This window comes from Penaeus japonicus, unplaced genomic scaffold (assembly GCF_977035675.1).
Source record: "Penaeus japonicus unplaced genomic scaffold, GWHDUDI00000001_assembly GWHDUDI00000015, whole genome shotgun sequence".
NCBI classification, from domain to species: Eukaryota; Metazoa; Arthropoda; class Malacostraca; order Decapoda; family Penaeidae; genus Penaeus; species Penaeus japonicus.
The window spans coordinates 10915393-10935392 of NW_028234417.1; the positions used below are offsets into that span (position 1 = coordinate 10915393).

The following is a 20000-nucleotide window of genomic DNA, read 5'->3' on the forward strand; positions in this document are numbered from 1 at the left end:
CTCTCTCTCTCTCTCTCTCTCTCTCTCTCTCTCTCATATCTATGACAACTTATGGATTGTTATCATTATCATTATCATTCTTATCATTTTTACTATTATTAACACAACTATTATTATTAGCATTAGCATTATTATCATTATTATCACTATCATCATTATCGTTATCATTATCATTATCATCATCATCATCTTTATTCTGTGGCGACCCACTGAACATGAGCTTGCGACACAGTACCGTACGCAACCCGTACTTTGAAGACCCTTGCTCAGCGTAATGCACTGTCACAGACCTGTCTTGAATTTTATATCTGTAATTCTACTTTTTTATTATACGTACGATCATTATGACCATAAACTTTCTAATATCTGTAACGATAACGAATAGAATATACTTTCTAATGTATATAATACTTTCTAATATTTGCAATATTCTTTGAGAACTGCTTTTATTTTGTTTTGATTACTCTGATAAATGAATTATTACTTTGAAATACTCTATAATATTTTCTTATATATTTATTTTTTTCTAGTATCTGTGACAATAACTTCTTTAATATGTGTAAAATTATTATGACCATAATCCTTTAACTTTTTGTGCTGTAGAATGTACAGAAATATATCTTGGAACCAAGTTTAATTAATCTCGGAGCCGTCAAGATAGCGCAGTGGTAACGCGCCGGCCTCACATCCCCGTAGTCGGCAGATCGAGCCCATTCACTGTCGCCTGGCGGTCACTGCTGTGGTTGGGCACCATGTTAGTAAGTCCATCCTAGTAAGGACCAAGCTCAGACTGAGTCAACGCTCGTCAGCGTTGACTCGCTGACACAGGCGGGCTCGCTATAGTGTATATTATCCCGGCGAAGCATCTGCTCCGCAAATCTGACTTGTTCTTAGTAATCCATGAGATCTAGGTTCTCATAGATATTATGAGTACAAATTGTATCGTGTGCATTAGGATAAGCTAGATTTGCGGAGCAGATACTTCCCCGGGCATATATGCACTAAGGCGAGCCCGCCTGTGTTAGCGTGTGCTGACTCGTAAGAGAGAGTGCCAACGAGTGCTGACTCGATCTGAGTCTGGTTCTTACCCACCGTGATGCCCAACTACGGCAGTGACCGTCAGGTGACAGAAGAAACTCAAGAACTTGGACGGGGCTCGACCTGCTGACCACGGGGATGTGAGGCTGGCGTCATCGTGCAATTGGTACTGCCATAGTAATTGCCCCGTAGAGGTCTCACAGCTAAGTGGCCTCACCGAGATGGCTGACATACGTATATGTTGTTTCCAAAACTAAACAATAGAAGCTCGATCTGGACCTTTTTTTATATAAATCAGTGTCCTGGCCTTGTGCATAAAATAATGAAAAACATGAGTGATTAAATTATGTGTTAAGAAGGAAAGTTACGCACAGATACACTTACATTACAGAATGACAAACGTTGAATCCTGCATTTTCTGCAAACCAGGGGCCGGATTCATATAACAAGTTACGGGGTCGTCGACACCTCGCGTGTTCTTGCAACCCAGAACGGTGTTTTCTGCATCGATGAAGGTGTTTATAACGTGACTTTCATGGTATTTTTACCGTCAGTTTTGGACGAAACTTGTGCCATATAAACAATGTAACGATGATCGCCGTAAGAACGACCGTGTTAAATCAGCTATAACTTGTCCACGTAAACAGGCCCGTGTCTGCGATTACAAAATGTTCCCCGACTAAATGGATAAGTGTCACGTCACTAAAAGATCGACCCTGTAGCTGATCTGACGGAAAAGACGCCCGTAAAACGGCTTAGTGTGAATCAGCCTCCATCGGGAAAATTTGGTTTTGTTGATTGTGAAATCGGTGTATCAAGAATTCATGTTTAGCTCTCTGTGTATACTGCGGGAGTAATTTCCTGGTCGAATAAACTGACGATAACCAAGCACTCTTATAGACCAGTGGTTTTCAATGTACGGATCGCGCTCTGATGGCAGGAATCACTGCGTCTCATTTGATAAAAAAAGGAAAAACTAAAGAAAAAAAAATATATATATAGTAGAAAATAAAATTAATAATAATAAGATTAATATGAATGAATAAAATGATATAGAAGATAAGTAAATAATGTATACTAAATGAAGGTAATAGTAAGTTAATGGATGTTCTATTTCATTCCATGTGCACCGTGCCTTTTTAGTCGCTGTTGACCATGGGATGACTCTCCTGCCTTCGCTCCAATGCCCCACACTTCCTCGACATGCCTTCCATTTTTTTCTTTCTTTCTTTCCTTCTTTCGTCCTCTCGCTCTACTCCCCTTAATTCGTCCTGTGAAACAGATGTCGTCCTACTCCTCTCGTCTCATATGTCCCAGGACCTCATTCTTTCTTTTATCTGAGCTATCAAGTTTACGTTGTGTATGAATTCTCTCCACGACCCTTTCAGCTATCCTATCCATCTAAAACACCTTTAGGCTACTGTCAGACGAGCGGTTTTTGCCCGCTGGCGGTCAGGCCGCCTTTACCATGTCACACGGGCGGGTCGGCCGCTACTAAACCGCTGCGGTTTACTAGCGGCCGACCCGCCCGTGTCACATGGTAAAGGCGGCTGCCGCTTCAGTTCAAGACTTGCCTTTGCAGCGAAAGGTTGTGTTAAAAAATGAGCTTAAGATTTCGAGCTCACATCCCAAATGGTAGGACGCAGCTCTATTTCGCATATAAACTTTTCAGTATCGAACATAGTTGCTCACAACACAGCCACGTATTCCCTCTCCTGTGGTTCAGCCAGCACTGGCGGCCGCGGCGGGTAAACCTCTCGTCTGACATAGCCAGGCGGGCTGGCCGCGGCGGTTTCAAGTGGGGAAATGCGTCTCACCCGCCGCGGTCAGGCGGGTAGACCGCCCGTGTGACATCAGCCAGCGTTTTACATAGGAATCAATATAAAGGGCTCAGTCAGACGAGCGGGTTGGCCGCCGCGGGTGCAAGGCGGGTCAGCCGCCGCGGAACCGCTTTTGAAAGAGTTTATATTGATTCCTATGTAAAACGCTGGCTGATGTCACACGGGCGGTCTACCCGCCTGACCGCGGCGGGTGAGACGCATTTCCCCACTTGAAACCGCCGCGGCCAACCCGCCTGGCTATGTCAGACGAGAGGTTTACCCGCCGCGGCCGCCAGTGCTGGCTGAACCACAGGAGAGGGAATACGTGGCTGTGTTGTGAGCAACTATGTTCGATACTGAAAAGTTTATATGCGAAATAGAGCTGTGTCCTACCATTTGGGATGTTCTAAGCTCATTTTTTAACACAACCTTTCGCTGCAACGGCAAGTCTTGAACTGAAGCGGTAGCCGCCTTTACCATGTCACACAGGCGGGTCGGCCGCTAGTAAACCGCAGCGGTTTAGTAGCGGCCGGGTCGACCCGTGTGACATGGAAAAGGCGGCCTGACCGCCAGCGGGCAAAAACCGCTCGTCTGACAGCGCCTAAACTCTTTCAAAAGCGGTTCCGCGGCGGCTGACCCGCTTTGCACCCGCGGCGGCCAACCCGCTCGTCTGACAGAGCCCTTATACTCGCCGCCAGACTAACATGCCCGACGCCTCTGCTTTCTTTTTTCTCTCTCCGTGAACAGACTCTTGCGATGTGCTACGTTTCTGTCCCGTAGATTCTGCATTTGGTTTAATCGAAATTACTCTTGTGCTCTCTTTCTGGTTCAAACTTCGCCTATTTGTGGTTTCAATATCACATCCTTTTAGCTTTCTGCAGTTGGTTGTTGTCAGACTTGCATCTGGTCTGATTTTGGAATTTTCTTTCTCCCAGCCTGTTCCACACGACAGTGGTCAGTCCCAACTCCTTGAGGTGATCTACATTAGCAATTCACTAATAGATAAAATGGGTTAAAGATGGCGTTTTTATACTGTATGTAAACTGGTGCCAAAACTATCGACTCGTGTCCAGAATGCGTTTAATGGGGTTATAACGGCTAAATAAAAGACCTACATATTGTTACAACAAATGAGTGATGTAATTGTAAATATTGACTTATTCATCTTATACTTCTAAATTTTGAATCACTTTAACATATCCGCCTAGACTGACTGGTAATCTGCATTCGTTCTGGTGGATATTGAAATCTATAAAACCGTTATACTATTGAAAGGCGCAACTGTTAACGAAACTGTGCTACAGGTGTATAAATGTTTCGGTATATCATAGTTTCAACTTAGGGCTTTTCCTGTACAAATGTAGCAATTCATTTAAATTCATCTCGAATCTTGAAGCTCCCGTAAAATTCCTGTATGTTCAGGGCGAGGGTGTATATTCTATATGTACGGAGTGAGTGAGTGAGTGAGCGAGCAAAGAGAGAGTGAGTGAGAGTGAAGAGTGAGTGAGCAAGGAGTGAGTGAATGAGTGAGCAAAGAGTGAGTGAGCAAGCGAGCAGAGTGACTGACTGACTGATTATGGCATTTGTTTGTTTGTTTGTGAAGGCTAATAAGTTAACAGGTAAAGACACCATTTTATTTGGTTTATTAAATGTATCATACGCCACCGGTAAAATCTTTTGTCAACCTCGATAATAACGTAGATTTTTAAATATCAAATGTAGATTATAATACACCTTTCTCCATATATAATATATACCGTATTTTTATTTTGGTCTTGCCTCTTATTACAGTCATACTGGTATTTCAATGAAACCATATACTAAACCACATTTTCTCAACACTCCACTGCTGGCTTGTAGCATTCGAATCATTAATAAAGGACATAACTAATAACTAACCAAATATGATAGAGGTAATTATTTTTAGGGTTGTTCAACTAAATATCTGGACTCTTTAAACTGAAATGACACGATAGTTATGTTACAGCTACTGTATGCACTATAACTTCAGGCTTGTAGAGAGTAGTGTCAAAAACTCCATTTGAAGTTTCTCCAAAGTATTGTGTTCAGAGATGTAAATAGCTGTCCTGCTATAATCAAGTTTCATATACTGTGGTGCTTGCAATCTGTCATTAATATTAGTTATCATTAAAGTCTATAATTTCCAGTTTCAAAGACAATAAAAAATGTATCAACTAGGATCTTTTTCCTTTTGTGTTCCACTAATATCTGCAACAGAACATTTCCTGCAAGGAATTTGTGGGGAATTGACACATATACATTTACTTGACTTACCAATGTTTTTTAAATCACTCTAAGTAACACTAAGCTCTTATGTTTAATAAAACAAGACATAATCAATTCAATTTAATATGTGGCTCAAAATGTTTCAAAACATTTCATGAGTAAACGACTGTTTGGCATATCAGTTCACCTAAGTGACATACACATGGATATGATTGTCAACTGCAAAGTGATAAAAGTAAGACTAACTTGGGACACAGACGAGAAATTAGTTTCATATTTGGTTTTATGAACATGGATTTTAGTAAATTTATATTCATATGGCAACTATAAAAATATTCACTGTCAGTTCTATCATTTACTCATTTCTGTCATTTTCTACACTTTAGAAGGGAATCCTTATGAGAAAATAAAATATTCTGAACCATAAATGTTCTTACTGTTTACTTCATTGGTCTCTACTAGCTGTAGAACAAAGTAAAAAGAAGCTTACTGTAAAAATAAGGTATAAAAGCCATTTAACTTGAAAACTCTATACCAAATTGGTATATACACATCTAGCAATGAAATATATTCTTCTACAAAAGACAAAAAAAAGGATTTTTCAAATTACAATACCAGTCTCAATTTTCAAAGATATTTCTTATTCTTTATTGGTTAACTTTCAAAAAAGTAAAATCTGTACAAAATCTGTATGTAAACATTCTTTAATTTCTCGTGCAGGATTTTTTTGTATACAAGCAAATTTTCTTAAAATTTAAAAATTGGGAGGCCTACGACCCTATGTTATACATTTTACCCAGCACTGAAACGAACTTGCTACATACTTCCCTTCCCTTGGTTCACAAAAGTTTCTAAAGTTCTGCACATAATATTTCTTAAATATAGTACTAGGCAACTGTATCTTATAGCTTAATCAAACTCGCTATAGACGGGATTTTCAATTTCAAGACTTCATTTAGTTTCTCCGGTTTGAATGGTCTCGTGTAGACAAATATCTGCAATAACATTTATCCACAGTATTACTAAATGACCATGACATACATATTCAACAGTACATTCACAACATATTAACCAATTTCATCATAATGAGACATATTACAAATATCTAAACTTGAAAGGCTTAAGTGAATATCAAGGACTTTATCATTACTCACCATACAACAAAAGTAATGCAATCTCCTAGACAACTTGGAAATCCTGTTAACAAAGCATTCCAATATACATTCATGCTTTACACATGGAGGATTACTTATATCTGTGAATCACTTAAAAGGAGTAAAAATAAAAGAATGACTTCATTCTTATCTCTGGCCGTAATAACTTCCGTAGGCACCCCAACCTTGCTGTCCATAACCATAACCACCCTGTTGAGCTGGGTAACCCCATCCTTGGTAATGCGAGGCTCCATAGCCCTGTGCATAGCCCTGGTTATAGCCACCATATCCTGCCTGCTGGTAGCCCTGGTAATTTGTGTTAACAGCCTGTTGTTGCTGTGTGGTTCCTGTTGTGCCATTGACAGGACTGGGACTGGTCTTCTCCTGGCTCCCTCTCTTCTCCCGTCGGGACTCAATTCTGCAATACAGACAATCAGATGAACATCTCTTTAAACTAAATTAGAGCACTGATTCAACAATGGCCACTTAATCAGTTACATATGCCCAGTCTAGTAATAGAAGCACCATTTCTGCATTCATAATCTATTTTTCATTGCTATTTGGTGTATACCCACACAATATATCATAGCACTTCAAATGTTTTAACATCATATATACAGCATTTTCCCATACAGGCTACATTCATCTAATCTCTGTGAATAAGCCCATTCTGATGTTTTCATCATAAGTCAAAATAGCTCAAGGGTTAATAAAATATAAGAATGAAAACGGTTTAGACTGATTGTACTTATGCTACTACAGAGTAAATGAACTCATTCAACATTGTGTACTTACACAGATATACCCCCACTTGCTGCATCTCCTTGTTTGCTGGTATTACTAGCAGTATCTGTTTCTGATGCACAGGCATCCATTTGTCTCACTTCCATCTGAACTTCCCTCAGAACACGCAAGCCATTGGTCACACTGAAAAAAGTAAAAGGGAATCTTATCTGAATAAATTCTACACTACAGTTATGAAATGCATGCACTTGAACACCTGGTATATAGTATAACACGCTAAATGAGACCAATTATGAATAAAATGCACTCAATGTGACTGAATATATAAGGATGCTCAAATTGATGTCCAGTATTTTGCCATTTTGGGGGATTCTTGATATGTATTCAAAGTTTCTAAAAGGCAAATAGCGTTTACCAAAAAATCATGAAACCAAATGGAAAGCCTATACTCATGCTGACATAATTATACAAAGTAAAAACTTAACCAGCGTACTGCAATAATTAAACAATTAGCAATAATCACTTGATTATATCAAACAAAAATAATATCAATGCCTAACTAAATACATTTGCTATATTGCATGTGCATTATTAGACTAGTGTTGTACCAAGAAATGAATCTCATGAGCATGATTTTTACCTGTCTGTCTCCTGTCCACATTCAGACATGAAGTGGAAGTATCTGTGTGCAAACATGAGTCTAGTTCCAGGTTGTTGAGAGGAATCAAGCCCCTCTTTTAAGATTTCTGCTGCCACAGTAAATTTGGGAGGCTGACACAGAAGAGCCTGATCCACCAGTGCTAGCAACACATTGCTGTTATTCTGCAACAGAAAAAAAGGTTAACATGAACAAAAATATTTTTTTCCCATTTTTGACAAATTAGCAACAAATACACAAGTACATTTCAAGCTAGCAGGGCAGCTTTAAAGCTTACCTTATTATATTCGAGGGCTTCTCTGAGGACCTCAACCCCTTTGTCTGTATCAGAACAGAACTGAAAAGAAAAAAAAAAAGATTCATTAGTCACTACAGCAAAATTAAAAAAGAAACTGAAATAACTACATATAGATAAGAGTGAATGGGAGATAGTGGTTATTAATGTACCTCTAATCAATAGCAATGTCAGTATTACAAGTAACGGTCATGAATCTCAGACTTATTGCAAATAGCTTCCATTTCACTGTTCTGATATCACTGACGTTCATATTGTACATTGTACTTTGATGATCATACCATAAGATCTAACCATAAAAGAAGTCTTTAAAACTTATTCATTAACCTACAACCTTTTGAAAAATATCCAGGTGTCCTTATTTCTAAAAAAAAAAAAAAAAAATATCCAAGATCAAGAACAAATCAAAGTATTACATACTATCACATACAATAGCTGTCACATACAATATATTTTGGCCTTATATTTCCCCATTTCACACCCTACAAAAATCAAACATTCCAAGATAGGCACATCAGATTTTCTCGGCTCAGCAGGACAAGTGCAGATGTTGTTTTCTATTATTTTCTATGTAGTTGATATAATATCTGAATATAAAAAAGGTATATTAGCAATGAGATGCTAATTAGCCTTACATATAATACAATTACGTTATAATTCCTTAATTACACAACTAGGGGAATAACTAGCCTGTAATTTGAACAAATTAAAATGCAGTGTAAAGTGATGCTCATCACAGAGGGGTTAATGCTTCAAAATGCTAAAGCTACCTTTCGTAGGTCTGGGAGGTAAACTCGTCACGTTAACTAGGCACTGAATATTTGTGTAGCCTGAGTAACATCAAGGAGGTAAAGAACAGGCAGCACCATGTCATTTCAATAAAAATCCTAGTTGGCAGCTGACCATGACCCCTTTCTTCAGTCATGATTTGTATATCTCATTCAGTTTCATTATTAGTATCAAATATTAATTTTAAATTCTACTCTTCTACCCATGGTAACAATGTGTTTCAGATCCTTTAACCCACTCACGCCGGATGACGTGCTGACACGTTTCGTAGTTTTCGCGTCCGACGCCGCCGACGAGATATCTGGCCAAGGCCGGCGCTCGGGGTGAGCGAGCGGGCAGCCCAGGCTTGCGGCACGTGCGCCCGAGAATCTCGAAGCGTTCGGATGATGCGTTCGAAAACCTCGGTATAGCGACCGTGCAAAGCCGGAATGGCCCCAGCGTGAATGGGTTAAGCTCAAGGAAAAAACGAGGGAAAATAATTTTATCTTGTTTTTCCTCATTATAGAGTTCAATGACAGAGGTACTACCTGCTTATAACTACCCTCAGTAACATAACATACTATGCTTTAACACCTTAATGATGAATATATCCTAAGGAAGATGGGGTTCTAAGGCTGTCAAGACACACAGGACACCATACTAGTTTAACGTCAGTGACTCCAAAGTCCTCATGGGACAATAATCAAGGACTGATCCTGAAACAGTTTCTTCCAAAGATAACATTGTAAGATTTAAGGGTACCATCCATTTGACATATATAAAATGTCTTTTTTTTTTTTTCTTGCTACAAATTTCAGATTTTGCCCATTTCACTCACCGCTTGTACACTGCCTGTAGGCAAAAAAAGATCTTTTACATGATAATTAAGACAAGCAAGGTTACATTCAATGGTAAAGTAGTAATGCCCAAACAAATATAGATTAAATACTTACCAAAGTGTGGAACCTCGCATACTTGAGCGATACATGCGAATGTGCATTTTTATCCTCCCTTTCTTGGCAGATTGCCAGACAGCGGTCAAATATTTCTTTTGTAGCTTCCAGATTGCCCCTACGACGCTCGACTCCAGCGGCCTGCATCCAAGCCTCCAAACTGCCAGGGACTCTTGTCTGTATATCTTCCAGGATCTCAAGGGCTCGGTCTCCATCACCTACGGAGGAATATTATTTTACTAACATGTCAGCAGATACGTCCACAGCCAATGCAAAATGAAGGACAAAAATATTAATTCCAGGATTCAACTTACTAAAGTAATCTAATGTATATTTTCATTAATCTACTGAAAGTTAATAATGAGATGCCTTTTCTTTTTCTGTTTCTGTCACTATACCCTTAATGGGAATAAAAGACACTAAATAATTCTCCCTAATTATACCATCGGAATATGTTCTAACATGTTAAAGAAAGAAAAAAAAAGTATTTAGATTGTTATTCCTCTCCTCTGTTCACTTTCCAAATTATATATATATATATATATATATATATATATATATATATATATATATATATATATATATATATATATATATATATATATATATATATATATATATAAACGTACATATAATATATACATACATATCATATATATCATTACATTATATATATATATGATATATATATGTATGTATATATAAACTATATATCTATTTATATATATATATATATATATATATATATATATATATATATATATATATATATATATATATATATATACATATATATACACATACATATATATATAAACAAACATATAAATATATATACATACACACATATATACATACATATACACATATATACATATATATACATACATATACATATACATGTTCATGCATATGCATACATACATACATGTACAAACATACATGTGCATACATGCATATGCATACATACATATATACATATATAAACATTTTCAAGAGTGAATAAAAATGTGTGTATACTAAGGAACTCCTGTTACTATGAGCATATGTATCAATGTAATACATCCGATTTGAGGGAGACATCATGACGTTCTACGACAAAGGGTGCAAAATATCACAATGACGGCATAGGCCATCACTTGGTACAAATGTACCTGACCTACATCAGTTTTCTTGCTTTTCTTAAAATCAAAATATTATAGTTTTCTTGAGATACTTTCTTCTCTACAAGAAGTATGATGCATGTCCTTACCTTTCTCTTCTTCAAAAGCTGCCCAAGAGAGATGTGGTCTGAACTTGTCCCTAAGATGAATGTGACACGCCCTTTGATAGATGGCACGAACTTCACTTTCTGGGGCTCCTGATTCTTCCAGGTACCTTATGTACTGCAAAAATAAATATTAGATTACCAGAATATCTCAAAAACATACCTCCTTAACCCATTCTCTGCCTGGACAGAGCACTAGGTTATTTCAAAATGCACAGGCCTAACACCATGTGCTACTTTAATACTTATATTCATTACGGTCATAAATGAAGACAGTTCCGTCTACATTTAACATATTCGAAAATTAAAAGTATCATTTTAAATATTTGTCTGTGATTCTGAAGAAAATACTTACCCTCATCCAGAATTCCTCATACAAGGCACATGCAATGAGGCATCTTTCAAACAGGACTCGGACTCTTGACGATTTTCCTTGCTTAATTTCATAGTCCAGGTAATTCCTCCAGGCAGTCAACTGGCTCTTCTCTAGTGGCTTCACGTGGAAATACGGCCTCTTGATGGCATCCTCATAACTCCACAATGCCTTTGCTTCAACAACATTTGCTTCGTGAATCTTCTGACGTGCAGATATGATACTTTTCTGAAGAGCTTTGGTCTCTTCATCCTGAAATCATTTTCGTAACTTTGAAGTCATCCAGCACAGCACCTATGATACTATTGAGTGAGCCGAATGTATTTAAGGAATCTTTGAAACCACTTGAGTTCAATGAACTACCACTTGCTATTTCAAGAAGTAAACTTGTACAAGTGATGAATACTGAATGTATTTAGATTCCATAAAGTAATGAACGTGACCATAATTTTTTAAGAGTTACACTGCAAATCAAAATCAATAAGCAAGACTAAAAACTACTCTCTAAATGGAACAATCTTACCACGTTTGTCCCCACTTGTTCGTCCCCAGGGGCTGCCTCCACACCTGGGGGGGCTTCATCTGGAGTTTCAATATCTGAGCGATTCAACTCGGTTAGAACAGATCGCCGTAAACTTAGGAATTCATCCACACCAACAACTTCACTTGGTAGGTGCTTTTTCACATGCTCCTGGAACCTTTAAAGAAAGAAAAAAAGTTGTATCAAATGTAATAACAACTTATAGTAGCTAATCAATGATTTTTTTTCTTTTCTTATACACCAGAAATAAGTTCTATACATCTATTCAAAATATGAAGAGACACTTATCTTCCTATCAAGAGAACCAGAATGAAAAATTCAATCATTTGTTATATTTGTAATTATTTTCAAAACATCTATATTTTCTATTTTTGTTCTTTAAAACTATAATCTTATGTACCTGTTCAGTGAATTAAAACAGTTTCAAACAAGAAAGAAAAGAGCATCTAAATACTTTTCAAACTGAGTGACAAATATTTTCATTTATTTTTTTCAAAATTTTCCCAATAACTGCCAGAATGTTATGATTTCAGATATCCTGGCCATAATTTAACATTTGAATATAACTTGAAATTGACATAAGGTTTCCTTACTGTAGATACCCCCCTCTCACCCCTTTCTTAAAAAAGAAAATGGTGTAAGCTCTTGTCTGTCTTCATTTGTCAAAAACAAGAAAATTTAAAATGTGAAACTTTCCACGTGTGATGTGTGACTTTCATCTAAAGCTTACATTTTAAAAATTACTTTCTCACTGAATGGCGTAATTCCTTCTAAACAAGGCTCATGATATCCAAGAAAAAGACACAAACATGCAGTAACATCAAATTTCCTCTTAGACCCTATATATACACAACATACAACTCCACATATACAAGGTCTCAAACATCAAACAAAACTTACTTTTGCCAGTGCTGCATGTATTTGCTTGTTGGAGTGGCTAGGAGTCTTTCGTACAGCTGTGTAACATTTTTCCATCTCTTGCCACCACTCTCCCAATTTATGTATGCCTCCCACAGCTTGTCTGACCTGAGGGGAAAGATTACCATTAGCACACTACTAATTTGAAATAGGTTATGAATGATAGGGTAAAAAAAAAATAGATTTTACAATCATATAAATATATAAATCTTTTAACTTCTATCTTAAAATTTGATATAAGAACTATAACCAAGTGATAAATATTCTTGAAATAGGACATTCCCAAATATACTAGTATAGACTGACTGGGGAGAGCAAGGGGGGAGGAAAAGGGAAAGGGAGAAATGGAATGGGAATGGGAGAGGGAGAGGGGAGAGGGGAGAGTGAGAAGGGGAGAGGGAGAGGGAGAGGGAGAGGAGAGAGGGGAGAGGGAGAGGGAGAGGGAGAGGGAGAGGTAGGATGCTTAAAATTGAGTAACTAAAACAATGTTATCATACTTCATGGAAAATATACAACAGGACACAGATATATATTAAAATACCATATGTTCTTTTAACCAATACATAAAGCAAAAAATATCAATTAATGCTAGAAATGTATAGTTGCAATATATATAACTACCATTTCCACAAATACTGATTATAGACTCAAATTTCCAGATAGATTATATTGTGGGCTTGTGGGAGTTGGTTCAGCACAAGTTACCAACATTAAACAAAACTCAATAAAGAAGCTTTTGTCATGATTCAGGCTACTGGAATCCTCAAGTCTGCACTACATTAAGTAATATTTACTTACATATAAAAAAAAAATCTATTAACCATTCACGCTGGGGCTTATATTTCCATAATGCCACTCCAGCTATCTAGATAAAAAGTGCTCGCAGGGACAGCGCAAGATCTCTCCCAGCTCCCTGCATTGCAGCTTTATGAGCGCTTTTCACCTGTCTTCTTCATGATGACATCATAGTAATTTCTGCTTCTTAATCGATTGAATAAAAAGATCTCAGCCGAAAAGATATTGTAACATCAAATGTGACTGACCAAGAAATGAAATAAAGTAAAAAATTACTAATGTAATACTTCTAATTTATTGATTACCCATGATATCACATCACATCACAAGGTACATGTACATACTTATATATGTATGTATGATTATTTATATTCTTTTCATTTTGGTAAAAAAAAAAAATGTTTCTTGATGTCCCACTAAGATTGTTTCCACTTTCCATTGGTATTTTCAGAGAGAAGTGAAGAATATATGCAAAGTTCAATAAAATAACACTAGAAAAGCATTGCTGTAACATGATTTTTGACTAAAATAACTCGTCTCAATGTGGCAATATTTTACGTGCCTTTACCTGTAGACACATTCATTAAAACTATAAGAATAGGGTGGGTAAAGAACACTCTGAGAGGTTCAGCGTGGCCCCGCGTAGCGAGAAAACACCCCAGCATGAAGCGTCGCAGTCTTGTTATCTTCCTGGCGTAAGCAGGAGTAGGCAAAAATACATCTCGTTGTGAATGGATTAAAGCCATAAATAGTCCTTCAAATCTATTACAGCTCCTGCCTCTTTCTCCTCCTCTCTTATAATAAAAAGAATGCATACCTCTAAATCATGATACTATCTACGTATAAATTTTTCCATTTGACAAAAACAATGAAAAAAAAATAAAGCAAACTTCCTTTTCAAAAATAAAATGTTGAAAATAAAGATACTTACTTGAACTCCAAGCCACAAGTTTCAATTGCACGCTCAAATTCTTGCCTCACAAATGCCTCATCGTCTGGGTACTGCGACGTGATGTACTCCATAAAGTGAAGCCACAGGTCAACACTTAGTCGGATGGCATCCAATCCCCGGTTAAACACCTGTTACCATCAAATAACAAAGTTAGATCACAATAGGGAAAAAAAATACAAGATGATGACTGACTCTCTGGTATACTCTGCTGAACACCAAAAAGGGGATCCTGTAATCCATGATCCATGGGACATATCCTAATTTAGAACCATGCAATCACCTAGTAAAAAATCACACCATCTAATAACTGGATACAAGATCCCCAATCAGAGTTTAAAACACCAGTAAGTCAAGCCTTCTAAATGTATCATCAATTCAACAAAGTGTTGGCATATAGTTCATCATCTGACCCAAGCCCCACACAGATAGGCATCGATCACTCTACAGGGTTCCCCCAGGTATAACAGAAGATTGGAGTACTCTGTGTGCCTCCCTTCAACCCATGTTCTCACACTATATATCTTGTGTTTGTTGAATAGGGATGTGTATACGATGGAGAAAAGCAGTGTATGTAAGGCATGGGTAGGGCCTACCCTCTAATTGGAGTAGGGCAAACCTCCTGAAGGACCTTGAGGAACCCCGGTAGTGGTGCCAGTGGGTAGTGAGGGCCGGTATATTGAGGGAGTACCTACTGTTGTTACCCTGGGGCGCTGTACGGCTACTCTGCGCGCTGACACCAAGATGACTGAGTGAGAGAGGGACGCGACACCCCTGCCGCTTCGCCAGATAACGCCAAGAGTAAATTAAGTGCACAAAAACCTCACACAAAAAGTGCAGCAATCCTGAACACGATGTTTGCAGCTCTGACTTATATTCTTTATTCTTTTTTTTTTTTTTGGCCTTTTTGTTTGTCTTTGCTTTTGCTTTGTTTTTTAATTCCATTTTGCATAAGTAAAAAGCAGTCACATATATACCCAATGCATATATCAATTATAACAAACCAAGAAATGTATGTGCAGAAAATTATAGATAACAACATAAACATATTATGTATTCCATACACATTCAAAACAAACCCTTGCTCTGTATTTTCTCTGAAACAGAATATGCACTTGGTTAATAAGATTATTGGTAGATATCATGTACATTATCCCAGTGAACCCAAGCATGCAAACATTTTCCTCCATTTCAGTTGTTTCCATCATCATTCAGTTTGGATTCAGAAGGCTAAAGCAATACCTACCTTTTGGATCACTGCAAGAAAACAACATGTTACAATTGTCTTCACTTTTAACATCACTTCATCACTTTCTTTCTGAACTTCTAGAGAACTCACCTTCATAGCAGTTTCCTTGGTACCCTTGCGTCTTTCAAGGTCAGCATACTTCTTCCAGTATCCGTAGCAATAAGGGTAACGACCAAAGAATCCGTCATAAGCTTCTCGTCCGGATTCCAAATCGCTCTAAAAATCATAAGAGGGAATTAGATATACGTCAACATTTCATAATTCATAACACTAATCAAGAGAGAGAGAATTCCTAAGTGAAAGGCTGTGGTGTGTATGTCCGTGTGCGTGTCCATGTGTATGTGTGTGTTCTTGTGTATTCATGAGCGCGCATGTGTGCGTGTGTGTTAGTGAGTGTGTGTGCGTGTGGGTGTGCACATATGTGTACGCACGCTTGTGTGTGCATGTGGGTGTGCTTGTGTGTGTGTGGGTAGATGGGTGGGAGGGTGTGGGTGGATGGGTGGATGGATGGGGATGGGTGGATGGGTAGATGGAGATGGGTGGATGGATGGGGATGGGTGGATGGATGGGGATGGGTGGGTTTTGGTGGGGATGGATAGGGATGGATGGGGATGGGCGGATGGATGGGGATGGGTGGATGGATAGGGATGGATGGGGATGGGCGGATGGATGGGGATGGGTGGATGGATAGGGATGGGTGGATGGGTAAATGGATGGGGATGGGTGGATGGATGGGGATGAGTGGATGGCAGGATGGATGGGGATGGGTGGATGGGTGAATGGATGGGGATGGGTGGATGGATGGATGGATGGGGATGGGTGGATGGGGGGATGGGTGGAGATGGATGGATGGATGGGGATGGTGGGGATGGTGGATGGGTGATGGGGATGGATGGGTGGATGGGTGGGGATGGGTGGATGGGTGGGGATGGGGATGGGTGGATGGATGGGGATGGGTGGATGGATGGGGATGGGTGGATGGATGGGGATGGGTGGATGGATGGGGATGGGTGGATGGATGGGGATGGGTGGATGGGTGGATGGATGGGGATGGGTGGATGGATGGGGATGGGTGGATGGATGGGGATAGGTGGATGGATGGGTGGATGGATGGGGATGGGTGGATGGATGGGGATGGGTGAATGGATGGGGATGGGTGGATGGATGGGGATGAGTGGATGGCAGGATGGATGGGGATGGGTGGATGGGTGAATGGATGGGGATGGGTGGATGGGTGAATGGATGGGGATGGGTGGATGGGTGAATGGATGGGGATGGGTGGATGGATGGGGATGGGTGGATGGATGGGGATGGGTGGATGGATGGGGATGGGTGGGGATGGATAGGGATGGGTGGGGGATGGGTGGATGGATGGGGATGGGTGGATGGATGGGGATGGGTGGATGGATGGGGATGGGTGGATGGATGGGGATGGGTGGATGGATGGGGATGGGTGGATGGATGGGGATGGGTGGATGGATGGAGATGGGTGGATGGATGGGGATGAGTGGATGGATGGGGATGGGTGGGGATGGATAGGAGTGGGGGGATGGATGGGGATGGGTGGATGGATGGGGATGGGTGGGGGTGGATAGGGACGGGTGGGGATGGTGTGGGATGGTGGTTGGGGATGTGGGATGTGGATGGCTGGGGATGGGTGGATGGCTGGGGATGGGTGGATGGATGGGGGTGGGGATGGATGGATGGGGATAGGTGGATGGATGGGGATGGAGATGGGTGGATGGATGGGGATAGGTGGATGGATGGGGTGGGGTGGGGATGGTGGATGGTGGATGGGTGGATGATGGATGGGGGTGGTGGATGGGGGGTGGTGGGATGGATGGGTTGGTGGATGGATGGTGTGGTGGTGGTTGTGGATGTGGGGGTGATGGGGTGGTGATGTGGGTGTTGGTGGGTGGGTGTGTGTGTGTGTGTGGTTGGTTGTGTTGTGTGTGTTGTGTGTGTGTTGTGTGTGTTGTGTGTGTTGTGTGTGGTGTGTGTGGTGTGTGTGTTGTGTGTGTTGTGTGTGTTGTGTGTGGTGTGTGTGTTGTGTGTGTTGTGTTTATTGTGTGTGTTGTGTGTGGTGTGTGTGGTGTCTGTGGTGTGTGTGTTGTGTGTGGTGTGTGTTGTGTGTGTGTGTGTGTTTTTGTGTGTGTGTGTGTGTTGTGTTGTGTGTGTGTGTGTGTGTGTTTTTGTGTGTGTGTGTGTGTGTGTTTGTTTTGAGTGTGTGTGTGTTGTTGTGTGGTGTGTGTGTGTTGTTGTGGTGTGTGTTTGTGTGTGTGTGTGTGTGTTTGTGTGGTGTGTGTGGTGTGTTTTGTGTGTGTGTGTGTGTGTTTGGTGTGTGTGTGTGTGTTGTGTGTGTGTGTGTGTGTTTGTGTGTGTGTGTGTGTGTTTTGTGTTGTTTGTGTGTTTGTGTTTGTGTGTGTGTTGTGGGTTGTGTTTTGTTGTGTGTTGTGTGGTTTTTGTTGTGTGTTTGTGTGTGTTGGTTTGTGTTGTGTTGGTGGTGTTTTTTGTTTGTTGTTGTGTGTGGTTGTGTTGTGTGTGTCTGTGTGTTGTTGTGTTTGTTGTTTGGTTGGTTTGTGTTGTTGTTTGTTTTTGTGTGTTGTTGTGTGTGTTGTGCGTTTTTGTTGTTTGTTTGTGTGGTTGTGTTGTTGTGGGTTTGTGTTGTGTTTTGTTTTGTTGTTGTTGTGTGTTTGTTTTGGTTTGTTGTGTTGTTGTTGTGTTTGTGGTGGTGTTGTGTGTGTTTGTGTTGTGTGTTGGTTGTGTTTGTTGGTGTGTTGTTTTGTGTTGTGTTGTGTTTGTGTTTGTTGTGTGGTGTTTTGTTGTGTTGTGTTGTTTGTTTGTGGTTTTTTGTGTTTGTTGTGTGGGTTTGTTGTGTGTTTTGTTGTGTGTTGTGTTTTTTGGTTTGTGTTTGTGTGTTGGTGTTGTTTTTTGTGTGTGCATGTGTGTGTTTGTGTGTGTGTGTGTATGTGTTTTGGTTGTTTGTTGTGTGTTGTTGTTTTGGTTTTGTTGTTGTGGTGTTTGTGTTGTGTGTTTGTTTTGTGTTTGTTGTTGTTTGTGTGTGGTGTTTGTGTTGTTGTTTTGTGTGTGTTGTTGTGTTGTGTTGTGTTGTTGTGTGTTTTTGTTGGTGTTTTGGTGTGTGGTTGTGTTTGTTGTTTTTGGTTGTGTTGGGTCTGTGTGTTTTGTTTGGTGGTTTGTGTTGTTTTGTGTGGTTGTTGTGTGGGGTTTGTTGTTGGTTTGTGTGTTGTGGTTGGTTGTGTTGTTTTGGTTGTTGTGTGTGGTGTGTGTTTGGTTTTGTGTGTGTGTTGTGGTGTTTGTTTGTTGTTTGGTGTGGTGTTGTGTGTTTTTGTTTGTTTGGGTGGTGTTTTTGTGTTTTTGTGGTTGTTGTGTTGTTTGTTGTGGTTGTGTGTGTGTTGTGTTTTTGGTTGTTTGGGTGTTGTGTGTGTTTTTGTGGTGTTTGTGTTGTGGTTTGTTGTGTTTGGTTTTTTGTTTTTGTGTGTTTTTTGTGGTGTTTGTTGTTTTGTGTGTTTGGGTTTGTTGTGTGTTTTTGTGTTGTTTGTTTTTGTTGGTTTGTGGTGTTTTGTTTTTTGTTTGTGTTGTTGTTGGTGTTTGTCTTGTTGTGGTTTTGTTTTTTGTTGTGGTGTTTTGGTTTTTGTGTGTGTTTGTTGTGTTTTGTGTTTGTTTGTGTGTTCGTGTTTGTTTCTGTGTTTGTTTGTGGTGTGTTTGTTTGTTGTTGTTTGTATTTGTTTTTTTTTGTGTTTGTTGTTTTTTGGTGTTGTTGTGTTTGTTTTTTGTTTTGTTGTTTTTTTGGTGTTTTTGGTGTTTTTTGGTGTTCTTTGGTGTTTTTGTGTTCTTTGGTGTTTTTGGTGTTGTGTTGTTGTGTGTTGTGGTGGTTGGTGTTTTGTTGTTTGTGGTGTGTTTGTTTTGTTTTTGTTTGGTGTGTTGTTTTGTTGTTGTTGTTTGGTGTTTTGTTTGTTGTTTGGTTTGTGGTTTTTGTTGTTTGTGTGTTTTTGTGTTGTGTGTGTTGTTTCTTTTGTGGTGTTTTGTGTTTTTTTGTTTTTGGTTTTGTTTTGTTTGTGTTTGTGGTTGTGTGTTTTGTTGTGTTTTTTGTGTGTTGGTGTGTGTTGTTTGTGTTTGTGTTGTTTTTGTTTTGTTTTTGTTGTTGTGTTGTTGTTTTTTGTGTTGGTGTGTTGGTGTTTTTGTTTGTGTGGTGTTGTTTGTATTTGTTTGT

The 20000-nt window shown here is 39.4% G+C and overlaps 2 protein-coding genes across 3 annotated transcripts in view; both read right to left on the reverse strand.

The window, feature by feature from the left end:
• Positions 1–5212: 5212 nt before the first annotated feature.
• LOC122246698 (pre-mRNA processing factor 39) lies at positions 5213–15288 on the reverse strand. The gene is made up of 11 exons (XM_086544444.1): positions 15216–15288; positions 14503–14651; positions 12759–12884; positions 11841–12015; positions 11300–11569; positions 10930–11062; positions 9678–9895; positions 7939–7998; positions 7644–7825; positions 7055–7186; positions 5213–6677 (listed from the first exon to the last, which is right to left on the reverse strand). Exons 2-11 carry the CDS (start codon positions 14592–14594, stop codon positions 6407–6409), a joined length of 1659 nt encoding a protein of 552 aa, XP_086400570.1. The 5' UTR covers positions 14595–14651; positions 15216–15288; the 3' UTR covers positions 5213–6406.
• Positions 15289–15399: 111 nt separating this feature from the next.
• The window catches only part of LOC147470358 (uncharacterized), a 21347-nt gene continuing 16746 nt past the window's right edge, over positions 15400–20000 (reverse strand). For both annotated transcript variants that reach the window (XM_086544446.1, XM_086544445.1), the window contains exons 4-5: positions 15860–15985; positions 15400–15617 (exon numbers count right to left, since the gene is read on the reverse strand). In XM_086544446.1, coding sequence (XP_086400572.1) covers positions 15570–15617; positions 15860–15985 — 174 coding nt within the window. In that variant the 3' untranslated portion in view covers positions 15400–15569. The remainder of the gene's footprint in view (positions 15618–15859; positions 15986–20000) is intronic.